The sequence below is a fragment of the Plectrocnemia conspersa genome, unplaced genomic scaffold, assembly GCF_051122295.1.
Source record: "Plectrocnemia conspersa isolate PC_06_02 unplaced genomic scaffold, ASM5112229v1 ptg000001l, whole genome shotgun sequence".
Classification (NCBI taxonomy): Eukaryota; Metazoa; Arthropoda; class Insecta; order Trichoptera; family Polycentropodidae; genus Plectrocnemia; species Plectrocnemia conspersa.
The window spans coordinates 6200934-6215686 of NW_028277165.1; the positions used below are offsets into that span (position 1 = coordinate 6200934).

General features: G+C 31.6%; 1 protein-coding gene across 1 annotated transcript in view; it reads left to right on the top strand.

Moving 5' to 3' along the window:
• Positions 1-14753, top strand: part of LOC148238556 (lachesin-like) — a 108886-nt gene that overhangs the window by 66427 nt on the left and 27706 nt on the right. The window contains exons 5-7 of the mRNA XM_088183212.1: positions 952-1144; positions 12974-13102; positions 14101-14220. Coding sequence (XP_088039338.1) covers positions 952-1144; positions 12974-13102; positions 14101-14220 — 442 coding nt within the window. The remainder of the gene's footprint in view (positions 1-951; positions 1145-12973; positions 13103-14100; positions 14221-14753) is intronic.

The following is a 14753-nucleotide window of genomic DNA, read 5'->3' on the forward strand; positions in this document are numbered from 1 at the left end:
TCAAAAGGCATAAGGTGTTTCAAAACATTATTATGTACCTTAGTTTGTCTATCTCTGAATTTTAATTAAAATGTAGAAGTATATACTTTTAATGTTTGTAGTGACTTATAGCCAGGTTAATCGAGTCTCGTTTTTAGGTCAACAAATTTTTATTTTGGCCTTTAAAATAGTATTTTTTAATATGTTATAGCAATACATTTTGATAGTATGTTAAATAGTTTAAAATCTCAATCGCTCAATTTGATTAACATTTTATAACAATCAATAATAAAAATAATAACAGGACATTAAAATATGTTGTTCAATAAATAATAACAGGACATTAAGAGTCAAATAAAGATAAATTTTTAGACATTTATAGTAAAAAGTTAAAAATAAATTTCATTTTTTAAACAGAAACAAAGTCAGAAATTGAGGTATCTTTTTTGCAGAAATTTATTTAGCAAAATATAAAATTTAAAAATGTATAATTAAAAAGATTTTATTTTTTATATGCAAAATCTTGACCATTAATAATTATAGTAAAATAATATAAAGATAAAAACCATAATTTAACTTTTATAAAAAATTCCTCAACTGTCCACATGCTATTTTTATTTATATTTTCCCCAAATGCCTAGTTCCTGAGAGAAAGGAGAAAGAATGAAATATATATGTTATTTAATAAATTTCTTATTATCTAAGTAGACAAATTGAATTTTAATTAAACTAAAATTAATTTTTTTTAATAAATATTTATAAAAAACAGCTGTTTTTTTTATAAATAAAATTCATATTAAAATTTATATTAAAAAAAATTAAGTTCTACAAATAGAGAACATATTTAAAAAATGTAGAATAAAAATTTAATTAAAAATATATTATATAATGGTAGTTATTTATGGCTCAATTTAGTAATAAACATATATATTCACAATAAAAAAAACTATTTTTTTCATGCGTGTTATTCAGACGGCGTATTTGGAAGTTGTCATCCCACCGGATATAATATACGAAGAGACATCAGGGGACATGATGGTGCCGGAAGGAGGTTCTGCAAAATTAGTTTGCAAAGCCAGAGGGCATCCGAAACCCAAAGTGGTGTGGAGGAGGGAAGACGCCGGAGAGATCATAGCTCGCGGAGGACCACAGGGGAAAACCAAAGGTAATTGTCATAATATACTCTCTATTAACTATTTTATCTGGGAATATGTTAACTAACAACGAGAAAGGGTGAGAGCTAAAATAATTGATGCAATTAATACTCTAAATAACATCGCATTAAAGTTATGAGAATGAATTAAATTAGAACATGATATTATTATGGAACAGGGTATCATGCTCATTATATATCATTTAAAAATTAGATGAAAATAACAAATATATATTAATATTTATTTATTATTAAAAAAATAATTACAATTTAGACTCTACGAATTTATTTCTAATAACTTTTATATTAAATGAAATTTAGATAAATTTTTAAAAAAACAATTTAGATATGCACGCTTATGGTTTTACAAATTAAACCATCATAATAAGGACAATGCCATTAAATATTGATTTTTAACGAATATTAAAGACCAACTAAACAACTACATTTTCCATATAGTCGACTAAGCTTTTTTGTGTATATGTACATACATATGTATAATATATAAGGGACTACTAAAATTGTGCCATTATTATATGCCATCAATTTTCATTGCTAAGCTTAGACTGTAATATTTTGTTGAATGTTAATACATACTTGCGAATTTTGCGATTCAAAAGTCGGAACATTATTTTTGAAAAACGATGTAGTAATTATTGTCGTCCTTAAATTTTTTTGGGAATTTAATAAACAAGCACGTCAAATTTCGAATTAATTTGCTGACATTTATGACCAATTATCCATCTATTTATGCATATTTTGTGTTTCAAACTATAAGAAGCATTCAAACAATCATCCTTACATTCAAGTACTTCTAAAAATACAAACTAACACTAATGTTTTATTGTGTTGTCTACGAATAATAATAAAAAGCAATAAGACGACTGTGTACAAAACAAAAATTTGTACAATTTTTTTCTTAATTTTTATTAATTTTATATATTGTAAAAAAAATTTTTTTTTCAAAATACGGTCCCCAAATCTTTTTCTTTTGGAACAATAAGTCCAGAAAATCATCGTTTTTCATTTAAAATTCATCGTTTATTTATCTTATGAATATTGCAAATTGAGCAGAATCCGCATGTAAGTGCTTTTATGTAAAGCTAATGCGTAATAATCAAACTTTTCAGGATTTTTATGTAATTGAGATAATAAATTTTGTGAAATATCAATGATACGTCTTGTATTTTTTTTTAGATAAGCTAATGCATTCGAAACTAATTCTGCTGTATCAATCATGCAATCTTTATTAAATTCACCCTCTGATAATTTTTTAATGACCTTCGAAATTTTATGTTCAAAAAACACTAAAAAAGTCAGGATTAGTAGAATTTAGTTTTATAAATGTCTGATGTTGTTTCTGTAAATAATTTTCCAATTTTTTACCTTAAATTTTCACCTCTTTGAATGAAATTTTTTTATATTTTTTTTCGATTTTTCGATTAAAAGTGCCTCTTTAAATTATACGTTTCCAAATACAAAATATTATTTCTGTATGAAGTAAATATATATATTTTTTTTCCACACATTTAAAAATTACGAGACTGAATGAATCTAAATATATGATTGGTATGGTATATATATATTGGCAGCAAAAACTTTTATGTATATCGTTATAATAATTAACCATTTTTTTTCTGATACGGCTTAAGCCACAATTATGATGCCCGTATACATTCGAACCCCTTTAAAATATTTTTAGTATGTGAAAAATTAAATATTTTCACTCTTAAAATACTCTTTACTTAACAACACATAACTTTGTAACGTAATGGAATGAAAAATTATACGTGCGAATAACTTTTATTCGGGTTATTTAATAATTTATATTGGTTAACTTTGTTTTATTTAAAATTGTTTTTTTAATTTAAATATAATTGTTCAATTAAATTAGTCGAAATATTAATATTGTTTTGCTGATTGAAATTAACTTTAATAGCAAAAAAAAATTAAATAAAAAAACTGAGACGCGGTTGCTAGCTTGTAATAAATAACGTTGATCTATCTGTAACATAAGACAATGAACAAACGTGCAACTGCCAATTTTATAATTGTCGTGCAAATTATCTTAGCAAAGTATAATTTTGTTAAAATATAAGCAATCAACAGCGATCGTGGATAATAGTCCAAAATCAAAAAGCAAGCAACAATTAGGCAAATGTACCAAGATTCAATCCTCTACTTCAAAGCGTTCTCCCAGCCTCGCCAGGAAGGGGTCAATTTGAAAAATTGGAACCTTCCGGTTGTCAAACGTAGCCAGCAAAGTAATCCTTCCGGTTGAGCGAGCCCTTGCCGAAAGCCTTACGGGGAGACAGAGACAATGCCTTGCGGGGAAATGTTAAATTAATTGATAAATTCATTTCGAGTGGCACTGGGGGGCGAATAAATTTTGTTGATTGACTTTACGGCAGCGCGATTCTACTACGTACGAAAGGCGTGTTTAATCATGCTTTCTCTCTGTGTCATGGTTCCCCCAGCCACGACCACCCCACGATTGGAAAGTTCTAGCAGTCACCACACAGCAGTCTCCGCCCGGTAGTTAATTATTTCAGTTGGGACGGGGTGGCCGGGTGTTGAGCTCTAATCCGTTTGGATTATGCGGGGGGCAGAAGGGACAGCTTCGAATGTGTTATAAGAATCTATTTAAGGCTTTGGATTCGCTTTAAGGCGCTGGGGTGATGCGGCAGCCAATCGACGAACAGATTTTAGTCCTAATTGATCCTTGATTGTTATGGCGCTTTTGAAAATTGCCCAGACAGAAACGCGTCTTTAAAAAATATCATACAATAGTATAATTTTAGCTGAAGATGCAACGACACATAAAAATCTGAAACTATTGCTTATAAATCCCTTTCAGATATATCTGAAATATTTATCTTATGTTCGGATTCTATCTGGATTTACAATTTATCTATTTTAAACTAAGTAGGACCGAGCAACTATTGTTGTCCCTAATTATATTTTACTTAAAGCTTTGAGATCATACTTGGCAAGTGTCATATTTTTTTATAATAAACTAGTGAACCTAACCTAATGTGTAAAATGCCCATTTACTATTAGAAAAAAAGAACACAATAAAGCACTTTCCTCCTATTCTAAAAAATCACAAAAGCGTCTAATAAAAATCTAGAACCTCTATTATCACTAAAAGTTCTACTTTAAAATATTAGCTGATTATTTTTTTCTGACTAAGCACAATAAATATGTTTTATTTTTACTGCTCCATCAGTACGATATATTTTTTATTATTTTGAAAAAAAATACTTATGTATATTTTTGTAAAGACGTCCTACTCAAGCCTGCTGTCACAATGAAGCTCTGTATATGTTAACAATAAAGCTTCAAACTTACTGACAACAAGAACAATCTTTATGTTTGCTGACAAAAAATCTGGATTATACAATACAAAGGAAAATGTGGCATAATCTGACTTATAGAAAACATATTTATTTTTAAATTACTCGCTTTTTAATTAATTATTGGTAAAATACTGTTATATAAAATCTATTTTCCACTTTTTTTCTCAACTCGCTTTGATCAATGAATATTGCGAAAATTCTATTTACACCCTATTAGATTACAGGTAGCTTAGATAAAGTAAATAATAATCTTTCCCTTTACATAAACAACTTTGTCTCAAAGAGGCTGTAACCCTCAGAAACTGTGCTTCTAGAGCTTTTGCGACATAACCACATATAAAAGAAACTTTATCTAATGATTTTTTTAATTTGTGGGCCTGTTTTTTGAAACATAGTCATTTATCAACTTCTTAGCATCCTATTTTCAAGCCTTTTATGACGACGTGCTTTCAATGACTTCTTTTTTGACAGTACATTTAACACGGCAGTCCACCTTCAGCTACTCCTCACCATCTTCAAAATTTAGAAAATTAATGCCTCACAGACCTATATATTATGTGCTTTCGTTTTTTTTTTATCTAGAAAAAAAAATGAATTTTGTAATCACTAGCATTTGAGCATACTGTCACAACAGAGCTCCATGTTTACAACAAAGCTTTAGACAAAAACACAAAAGTATTTAAGCAATATATGCTGATAAAATCAAACTCTTCTTGCAATACGTGTGAAATTATAAGAATCGCATACAAAATTTCAAACGAAAATAACTAAAATGTCTGCCAAAAAAAAAGACTGAAAATCCAAAATTTTAATAATTAAGCCAAATTACGAAACTTAGCTGCATAAAAAACATAGTTTTATAAAATAAAGGCATTTCGCCAAATTCTGACTTGCAGCTATAGAATATTTTTTGACAATTTGTCGAAAATTAATGTCTAATTCAAAACTACCTTATATAATTTAAAGCCCTGATTAAGATACTCATTGTTGTTGACCGTGACCAAAAACGTTTGTGCATTAACAATGAGACAAATATCATGGCACAAGAGAGATTTCTTTTGACCACACAACACGAGTCGTTAAGAGAATCCCTTTTGTGACAAAACGGTACGGACGCAATCAATCACCACATTGCAAGCCCTTTCCGAACAATTCAAAAGTCTGGACAAGCAAAAAACTCGCTTTCGAAAATGCAACATCCGATTTCTCGAGTTCTACGAAGCGACTGCAACGATTGACTAAGAGATCGATGCACAATCGCGATTGGCCAGCAAGCGTGCAACCCCTAAAGGATATAAGCCCGGACTCTGATGAGGAGAGGGCAGAGACAAGCAGACAGCCTGAGACTCAGTAGATCTACCAACAGCCATCCGGAGGAACCAGCCACGCGCCTCACCGACAGACCAGAAGATCATTCTTGGAACTCCCGAACTACTAGCCGTTCGAAGAGACACACCTGACACTCGCGGTACGCAGCCACAAGAGCCCAGAGCATCATGACGGCCATCACCACCTGCGCCACTTTCACCGTAATCGTCCATTTGTCACATGTAAATATAACTTAATAAAAAAGTCCATTTAGATTCACACAAGAGTCTCATTGGCCGCGAGATCAACCACCCCTAGGGCTACGCCCCCTAAAATACCAGCATAGATAGTGTCACCGAGAGAACATTAATACTAGTCATGACAAGAAACCTGGTCGCAGTTGTCGATCGTGACGGCTTAAGTCGAAAAGGGAAGTAAAGTTCTTAATTGGCGCACAGCCGACTATGCTTAACCTACAAGATGATAATGGGTAAGGGCCTATGCTTTTATTTTTATACATACGGTCTTTTTCTAACCTTGCTTCAAATTTATGCGCGTATTTAGCCAAAGATTAAGTCTCAGTATCAAGTCATTTAAGAATTAAGCTTGTAATGACTAAGGCAGACCATCCAATGGCGACAATTCAATAAAATTTATATTAGTAAATCAAACTTTTTCTACAAACACTTCTTTTATCTATTTCTGAGAAGTAGTTTTGCACGCACATGTTATTGCCATACTTAAAAATTATAATATTTATGTGCATTTTTTCTTCACGATTTGCTTTTGAGGATCTTTTCTACTAATTCTACATAAGAATTGTTTAAACATTATCTTGCATGATGCAATTTTTTTTATTATTTTTTTCATTATTTAAAAATATACAATGAAAGCCCACCCTGACTGGCTCATTATAAGCGCAGTAAAAGTTTTGAAAAATTTCCTCTTCTATTAATTTGCCATCCTCAGGTCGGCTTCCTCTCGTCGCTTAACGACGCGAAGATGCAAAATTAAAACGGTCACTTAAAAATTCAACCTTCCATTAAAAGTTGCTTTCGAGACGGCAAAATAGACGAGCACTTTCGCCGTCACTCTTTTGGTCGTGTTTTTATCTGTTGCCGAGGCAGGGGTGTTTTATTTAATTCCGCGGCCCGAACGAATTTAGGAGAGCGCGGCTCGCTATGCTTATTTGCTGCGAAAAGCGTCGGAACTCTGTGCATCAAAGGCGACGCAAATTGGAGCACAAAGGCCAATAAAGGCATAAACATGAAACGGCTCTTCCGATTTGCATTTGTAGCATATGAAAGGCGGCCTCTCTATAAACCCCTCACCTCGTTCACCCAACTTGGATCCGATTAACTCCGGTGAACAAGTGTGATTTCCTTTTTGCAAAGTCAACGTTTAACATTTCAATAGTAATTTAGTAATGAATAATTATATAACAAAGGCAATTATATGAAACAATAATATTTTTTCTATTTATATTTTTTTTATCTGACAGATAACCAATATGATACAAGATAAAATAAAAGCAAAGCAACAACTTATTGTCGCTCCGCCTCAGTATTGCCAGCCTAGCTCCAGGATTTCATTCATTACCCAAAATTATACACATTTATATTTTTTAGCTTTTATCTGAATGTGAAATTAGTATTTTATTTTTTTGCACGAAAAACACCAAAATAATTCAACTTTGTTATATATTGTTAGGTAGTGTATCTCTATTAATTGTTATATTGAAAAGCAGAGCGATGTCAGTTACATTCAACTAATGAAAACTCAAATTTTGTCCTTTGACTTTAAACTCTGAAGAAATATATATATGCCAATAAAGTACTGTATCTTAACTTGCAAATAATATCGTTTGAGAAAAGAAAAGATATAAATTATTTTTATATAAATTAGAACACTATTTCTTCGGTCACATAATATTATGACCAAAACACAGATTGATTTTATTATAAAAAAAACTGGATTAGAGAATTAAGTCTGTTCTAATTTTTAATTAGAAATAAATTAATATATTGACTTACATAAAGCAGATAAATAACTTTTCTAAGAACTTTCAAGAACAGATTTAGTGTATGATTTAATTAATTATAAAAATACAATTTTCTTAAATGTAATACAAATTTACTATAAGACATTTTACCTTGTTTGTTTTATGTTTTTTTGCTGTTTTATAAACTGTTGCTCTTATACTACAATATTTATTGGCCCGTTACGACGCACATAAAACCTGTTGATAGCCGTTTGGCAGCTGCTACACGTTCACCAAACAAAGCTTTCCAAATCCGAAGCATTATGCAGTTTGCCTTAGTTTAAGCTACAGGTGTTTTGTGTAAACATGCGCAAACCTTTTTTAGTTAAAAAAAAATCATAAGCTTTTAAAATAATTTTTATATATTATAACATTTTAATGGCAACGTCACAAACGAGCGCGGACAAATAGACTTGCGTCAAAAGAGCGCTGCATTATAAGCGCTGCGTCATAAGAGAGTTTACCAAAGTAGCGCTGTAACAAAATAGCGTGCGTCAAATGCGCAGACAGTCATATGAGCGTTTGACAAAAGAGAGCACGTCATAAGAGCGCAAAAATATTTTAGGAATAAGGAATACAAAATATAAGTAAATTGTGAGAAATCTACAAAAAATAAAAATTTACGAGATATTTTAGTATTTTATGTGCCAGAGCGAAATAAGAATTAAAATGATTAGCCAATGAAAACATTATTATTTATTAATTATTACGTACATACGAAAGTATGGCTCCCCCATCCCCATAAGTACGATATACATATATTTTGTACTAAAATGAAACGCTGATTTTGATTTTATCATTAGATTTGTTCTGTAATGTTTCAGTAAATTGACAAATAATAATTGACTCGACTTGCAATGAATGCGTACTGTTATAGGGCAGGTATATGGCCCGACAAACCTTTTTTTTTCATATATTTTATACTACTACACTTTATCGTGACTTCAATGCGCCAAGATGGTCTAAGACAAATTTTAAATTTATAAAACAAAAAAAAAGTATATATACATAAATAAAACAATACTTAAAAATAATAAACATAACAAAAAAAATATAAAATATTAAAATTAAATGATAAAAATTGGATCAGCTCCTCGTAGCTAACATTAAACAGGTCAATATGTAGTGCCAGCGTATTAGGGAGCCGGATGTCCACAGCTATTGGGGAGTCGGCAAGTGCGGACGTCCTAGCCCTAGCGGAAATCAAAAGAGGACGCGATCGTGATTCTCGAAAATGTTCCGGAAACTGGAATTCCTCGAGAATAGCTGGATTATCGACAGCACCTTTAAGTATTTTGAAAAAATGCTTAGCGACATACAACTTTTTGCGAGAGCTCAGCAAATCGTATCCCAACGCTCCTAAAAGAAAGGCGCTGGGATATATGTACGGATAAAAACCAAATGTTCTTTTGTAAAGGTATCTTAAATACCTTTTTTGAATTTTTTTCACTAAAAGGGAATATTTGGCTATTCGGGGATTCTAAATTATAGATCCTGATTCAAGAATGCTATGAGCTAAGGTGTCATAGAGGATGCGAATAACTGACGGATCGTCAAAGTGAAAGGCATTCCTCATAACAAAGCCGAGCATCTTGGAAGATTTATCAAAGACGTCGTGTATGTGTAGAGAGAACCTCCATTTGCTCTCGAAAGTGATTCCGAGATCTTTAGTGGAAGTTTCTCTAATCAAAATGTTACCACCTAGATGGTAGAAATAAGCTGATGGCGAATGGGATCGAGAAAATGACACAGTATGGCACTTTCCGACACTAAAGGGCAGACGGTTAACTAAAGCCCATCTCCACAGAGAGTCTAAATCACTTTGCAGAGAGAAGGATTCCACAACAGATCGAATGCATTTATAAATTATCCAATATGGTTCTCGAATGAGGTAATTACAATTCTTAGAAAGAAACATGTCATACATAAAATCTGGAAACGAACACGAAATTCTCTCATCTATGAAGAATTTCGTACTCTGCGATCGCGTGCAAAATTGATGATTTGCGATTGCCATCGAAACTATATTGGAGACTGTGAAAAGTCAATAATTTTAGATCCGAAAAAATTTTGGAAATTCGTTAACTCAAAACGCAATGGCCAATCCTTACTGTCATCGATGAGTTGGAACAACATCAATTTTGAAGGTTCTGAAGAGATTGCAGATGGATTTGCTAGGTATTTTCAAACCGTATACCATAATGATGGGTCACATTTAGAGTTTAATTCTAATTACGATGAGACTCATCGTTCATGGTCATCTTTGTTATCAATCAAAACCTTTAGTTTGGTTGATATGGAATATGGATTTAGCAGACTAAAGTCCATTTTTACCTCGGGACCAGATTTTATTCCAGACTACATTCTGAAAGGATGCAAGTCTGGTATTTTACAGCCTCTAAAATTTATATTTAATTTAATTTTGAGATCCTCTTGTTTTCCAGAAATGTGGAAATGTTCAAAAGTCACTCCGATTCATAAAAAGGGTCCCAAATCTCAGATTGACAATTACAGGCCAATAGCTTTGATCTCATCACCTGCAAAATTATTTGAAATTGTTTTGCATAAATACATTTTTAATCATTGCAGGTGTATGCTTCTCGACCAACAACATGGTTTCCGTAAATCTCGATCCACTGTCACTAATCTAATGGTTTTGTCTAACTATGTTTCAAAATCATTGGACTCTGGTGTACAAGTGGACGTCATATACACAGACTTTGAAAAAGCATTTGATAAAGTTAACCATGCTTTACTTGTAAAAAAGTTATCTAATTTTGGGTTTTCTGAAGATCTCATAAATCTATTCTCAAATTACTTGACCAATAGATATCAATTCGTCAAGTATAATAACTCTTTTTCAGAACGATATAAGACCCCTACTGGAGTACCTCAAGGATCCAATTTGGGTCCATTGTTGTTTTTATTGTTCATTAATGACATAGAAACAGCAATAGAGCATTCAGATTTTTTATTATATGCAGATGACTTGAAAATTTACAAGAAAATGCATTCGATTTCTGATTCCCTCGACCTACAGGAGGATCTCAACTCTATATGGAAATGGGCTTGCTATAACCAATTGCCTTTCAGTGTAAAGAAATGTCACACAATTTCATTTTCAAGGTCGTTAACGCCGGCAAAATATTCATACCATCTAGGTGGATATTTTCTGGAAAGGTTTTCTTCAACTAAGGATTTAGGAGTGACTTTCGAAGAACGTTGGAAATTTAGCCAGCACATTGCAGAGACTCATAGCAAATCCTTAAAAATGCTCGGTTTTATCTTGAGAAATGCGCGTTACTTTAGGAATACTTTAGTATTGCGCACTCTTTATGATACTCTAGTCCGCAGCATACTAGAAACTAGCTCCATCATTTGGATCCCAGGCGTAATGAGTCAATGTAATGAATTGAAGCTGGAAAAAGTACAACGTAAATTTCTTCGATATTTATACTTGAAGGAATACGGGTATTATCCGTTCTTGTTTCCCAGTGCTTTTATTTTGGGAGCCCTGGGATACGTTTCTTTGTCGACTCGCAGAAGTGTTTATGTAATTAAACACTTCTGGAAATTGCTCAAGGGCATCGTAGACAATCCTTCAGTGCTCGAGCAGCTTCAAATGTGGGCTCCTGAAGGTGGATATAGTTCTCGGTCGCGTCCACTATTCTTACCTGTTAAGTGTAGAACTGGAGCACTTGCCAACTCTTCTCTGGCCAAGGCCATTTATCTGCTCAATTCTGTCCATAGTAATATTGACATTTTCTCTTGCACTTATGAAGTTTTGGTTCAATTCGTATGGGACAATGCACACCTGTTGAGGTGATTTGTGTCTGTTGTTTTATCTTGTTTATATTTGTATGTATTATTATGTATTAGTACTTTTGACTATCGTGACGCATTAGGTTTGCCTGTCAGGTCACGATGGTTATAATTTTAATAAATAAATAATAATAATAATAATATAATTTTAAATCATCTGCGTACAGAAGAAAACTTGAATTTGTAATTGCTGTATTTATGGCATTAATAAATAACACAAAAAGCAGAGGGCCTAGATTGGATCCTTGAGGAACCCCCGAAGGGGTAAAATATTCTTTCGACAATCGGCCACCATAGGTTACAAACTGTCTACGATTGCTTAAATAGCTCGAGAATAACCGAGTTAAATTATCCGAGCAACCGAGGTTCGACAATTTTTTCAATAATAACATATGACAAACTTTGTCAGAGGCTTTCTCAAAATCTGTATACTATAGACGTCTACTTGAATTCCCGCATCGAGAGAAGTTGTCACCGTTTTGGTGAAAGACAGAAGGTTAGTAACAGTGGAACGGGCAGGACGAAGCCCGTGCTGTTGGTCTAGCAAAATAATTTAAATATTACACAAAATAAAAAGTCAAGAATAATTCTTTACTGATTTTTAGGATGCACCAGGCTGTGTCATCGAATTATTTTTTTACATCAAGTCATATTCGACTACGAGAAAACTAATTGAAAACGTTTTAAGAGTAACCTTTTGATAAAAAATATATACCAACGCCATTTTATGTTTTATTATCGAATACATAAAAATAAAAAAATATATAATTGCAGTTTAAAGCGTGATTACACAATTGAGTTTATGAAACCTTTAAGTGACGATAATGGACTTAAAACTTTAATTAAAAAGATACTCGTTTTAGTAAGCTTAAGTACGAATTTATTGCTTAATAAATATAGTAAATAATGGCAAAAATTTGTCTGTTAAAAAAAGCAAAGAAAAACATGGAATTTATTGACTTGTGTATTTTCTATAAAAAAATATATGCCCCATTTGCTTATAACATGTTTATTATGATCGATCCTACAAAAAAAAATCTTGAGTTTTTGAGTTCATATACAAATGATATGCATATAATAAAAACCTACTTATATGTAAAATATTACATAAAGACAATAATGCCTACAAAGCTTAAATAAATATTAAGTTATTAAGCTTTTTATGCATTTATTTTTATTTAAATTAGAACATATTTTTGAACTACAACAAACTTGAATTACTAATCCTAAAGTTATTTTAGTCTTAAATAACTAGCAACGTCTTGATACTAGTAAAAATACTAATTGATTTTAATTATTGTTTTTTTATAGTTCAATCGATCGAAGGTGAGATGCTGACATTGACCAAGGTGACGAGATCCGAAATGGGAGCTTATTTGTGTATAGCAGCCAATGGTGTACCTCCATCAGTCAGTAAAAGGATGATGCTGCACGTTCATTGTGAGTAAATTATATTTCTATTAATAAATAAGAAACATATCTATGAAATTGGAAGTAAAGTTAATCAATTTTCATGATAGGCATTATTATCTAGGGGAGATCGGGAGTCGAGCGGGTGTTGAAATTTAATAATTCCGCCCCCGAATTTCAGGAGCTTCACGTCCAGAATCAAACTGTCAATATAGAGTGTCGCGATAACGCCGGTTTTACAAAACTTTTCTAATTTGCGTCCTTATTACCGTGTCAATTAAATTTTGCGCAAAGCCAAGAGATAAGGAATTCCCCCTATCGTCCGCGAGCGGATATCACTAATGGAATTAAATAAATAGGAAAAGTTTATTTTCGACTGCCGGGATTCTTTTCAATTTAATTATTTCGAATGAAATTGTGAAACCTTTGATTCGCCAGCATTTTAAATATACATACATATATTTGGATTATATTATGGCTCGATCGCTTCCACTCCTGAATGATGAAAAAATGTACATAGCATATTGTTTAACGGAAAACACAGCTTGTGATATTACTTAATTAAAAATTATAATCCCAAATGTCCCAAATATCAAATAAGGGCGTTCAGGGATTAGTAAAAAAATAATTGGAACAAGAAATTAATTAACTGCCAATTGTATTTTTATACATATACAAGTATACCTATATAGTTTGAATATAAAATTTTATATTAGGCATTTTAATTTAATATCTGTCTGAATTCATTGATTGCAAAAAACAGAGGTAAATTTTAATTATTTATATACGTTGTAATATATGACACTTTAATATCTGAACATTTGTGAAAAACCAAAAATAAATTACTATTAGTGAAAAAATATATTTTACGTAATTGTGTTGACTTTTTTTTTAGTGTTTTATTATTACTTTTTTTCTTTATTGAAATATTACAAAATAACATATTGGTTTAATATAATCTTTATTTATATTAAAAAATATAATATAATACCGTTAACTAACATAAATGTGTTCAATTTTATTTGCAGTTCATCCTTTAATACAAGTTCCTAACCAATTGGTGGGAGCTCCTTTGGGAACCGATGTAACTTTACAATGCCACGTAGAAGCATCGCCGAAAGCAATCAACTATTGGACCAGAGAATCTGGTAAGTCTATTCTTAATTTTTTTATATATTCGTTTATAATTGATAATCAAAGTTTGATTAACAATATAGTAATTTAAAATATGTATGTTCATATAATATGAATCATAAAAAATCTAACAGGGAAAATTATTATAGAGCTCTATTTTCACGTTGAGTTTAAACTCTATTATTTACATATAATTTTTTTATTTTAATAGCATTTTATTGTCGCAGTGTTTTGTGACGTATTGCGTACACAAATCATATTATCTACAAGGGAAGACAGCATCAATGAGCATAGCACGAGACGTTGCCTTTCAAAGGATAGCAACAGGTATTACGACGGTGTCAAAGGACACGATTCAGTTACTGAAAGGGTTTGAAAGTCCCGTTTCAGTTGAGATGTATTTCAAAAGGTGTTTTTCTACCTATTATATCTCCCTAAAAGCAAATTATCGATTGATAGACGAGTGTTTATTTATTTTAAATGCATTTTATGAATGCTACAATTTGACGACTGCATTTGATTAATGCACAAAATTTTATTTATAAGC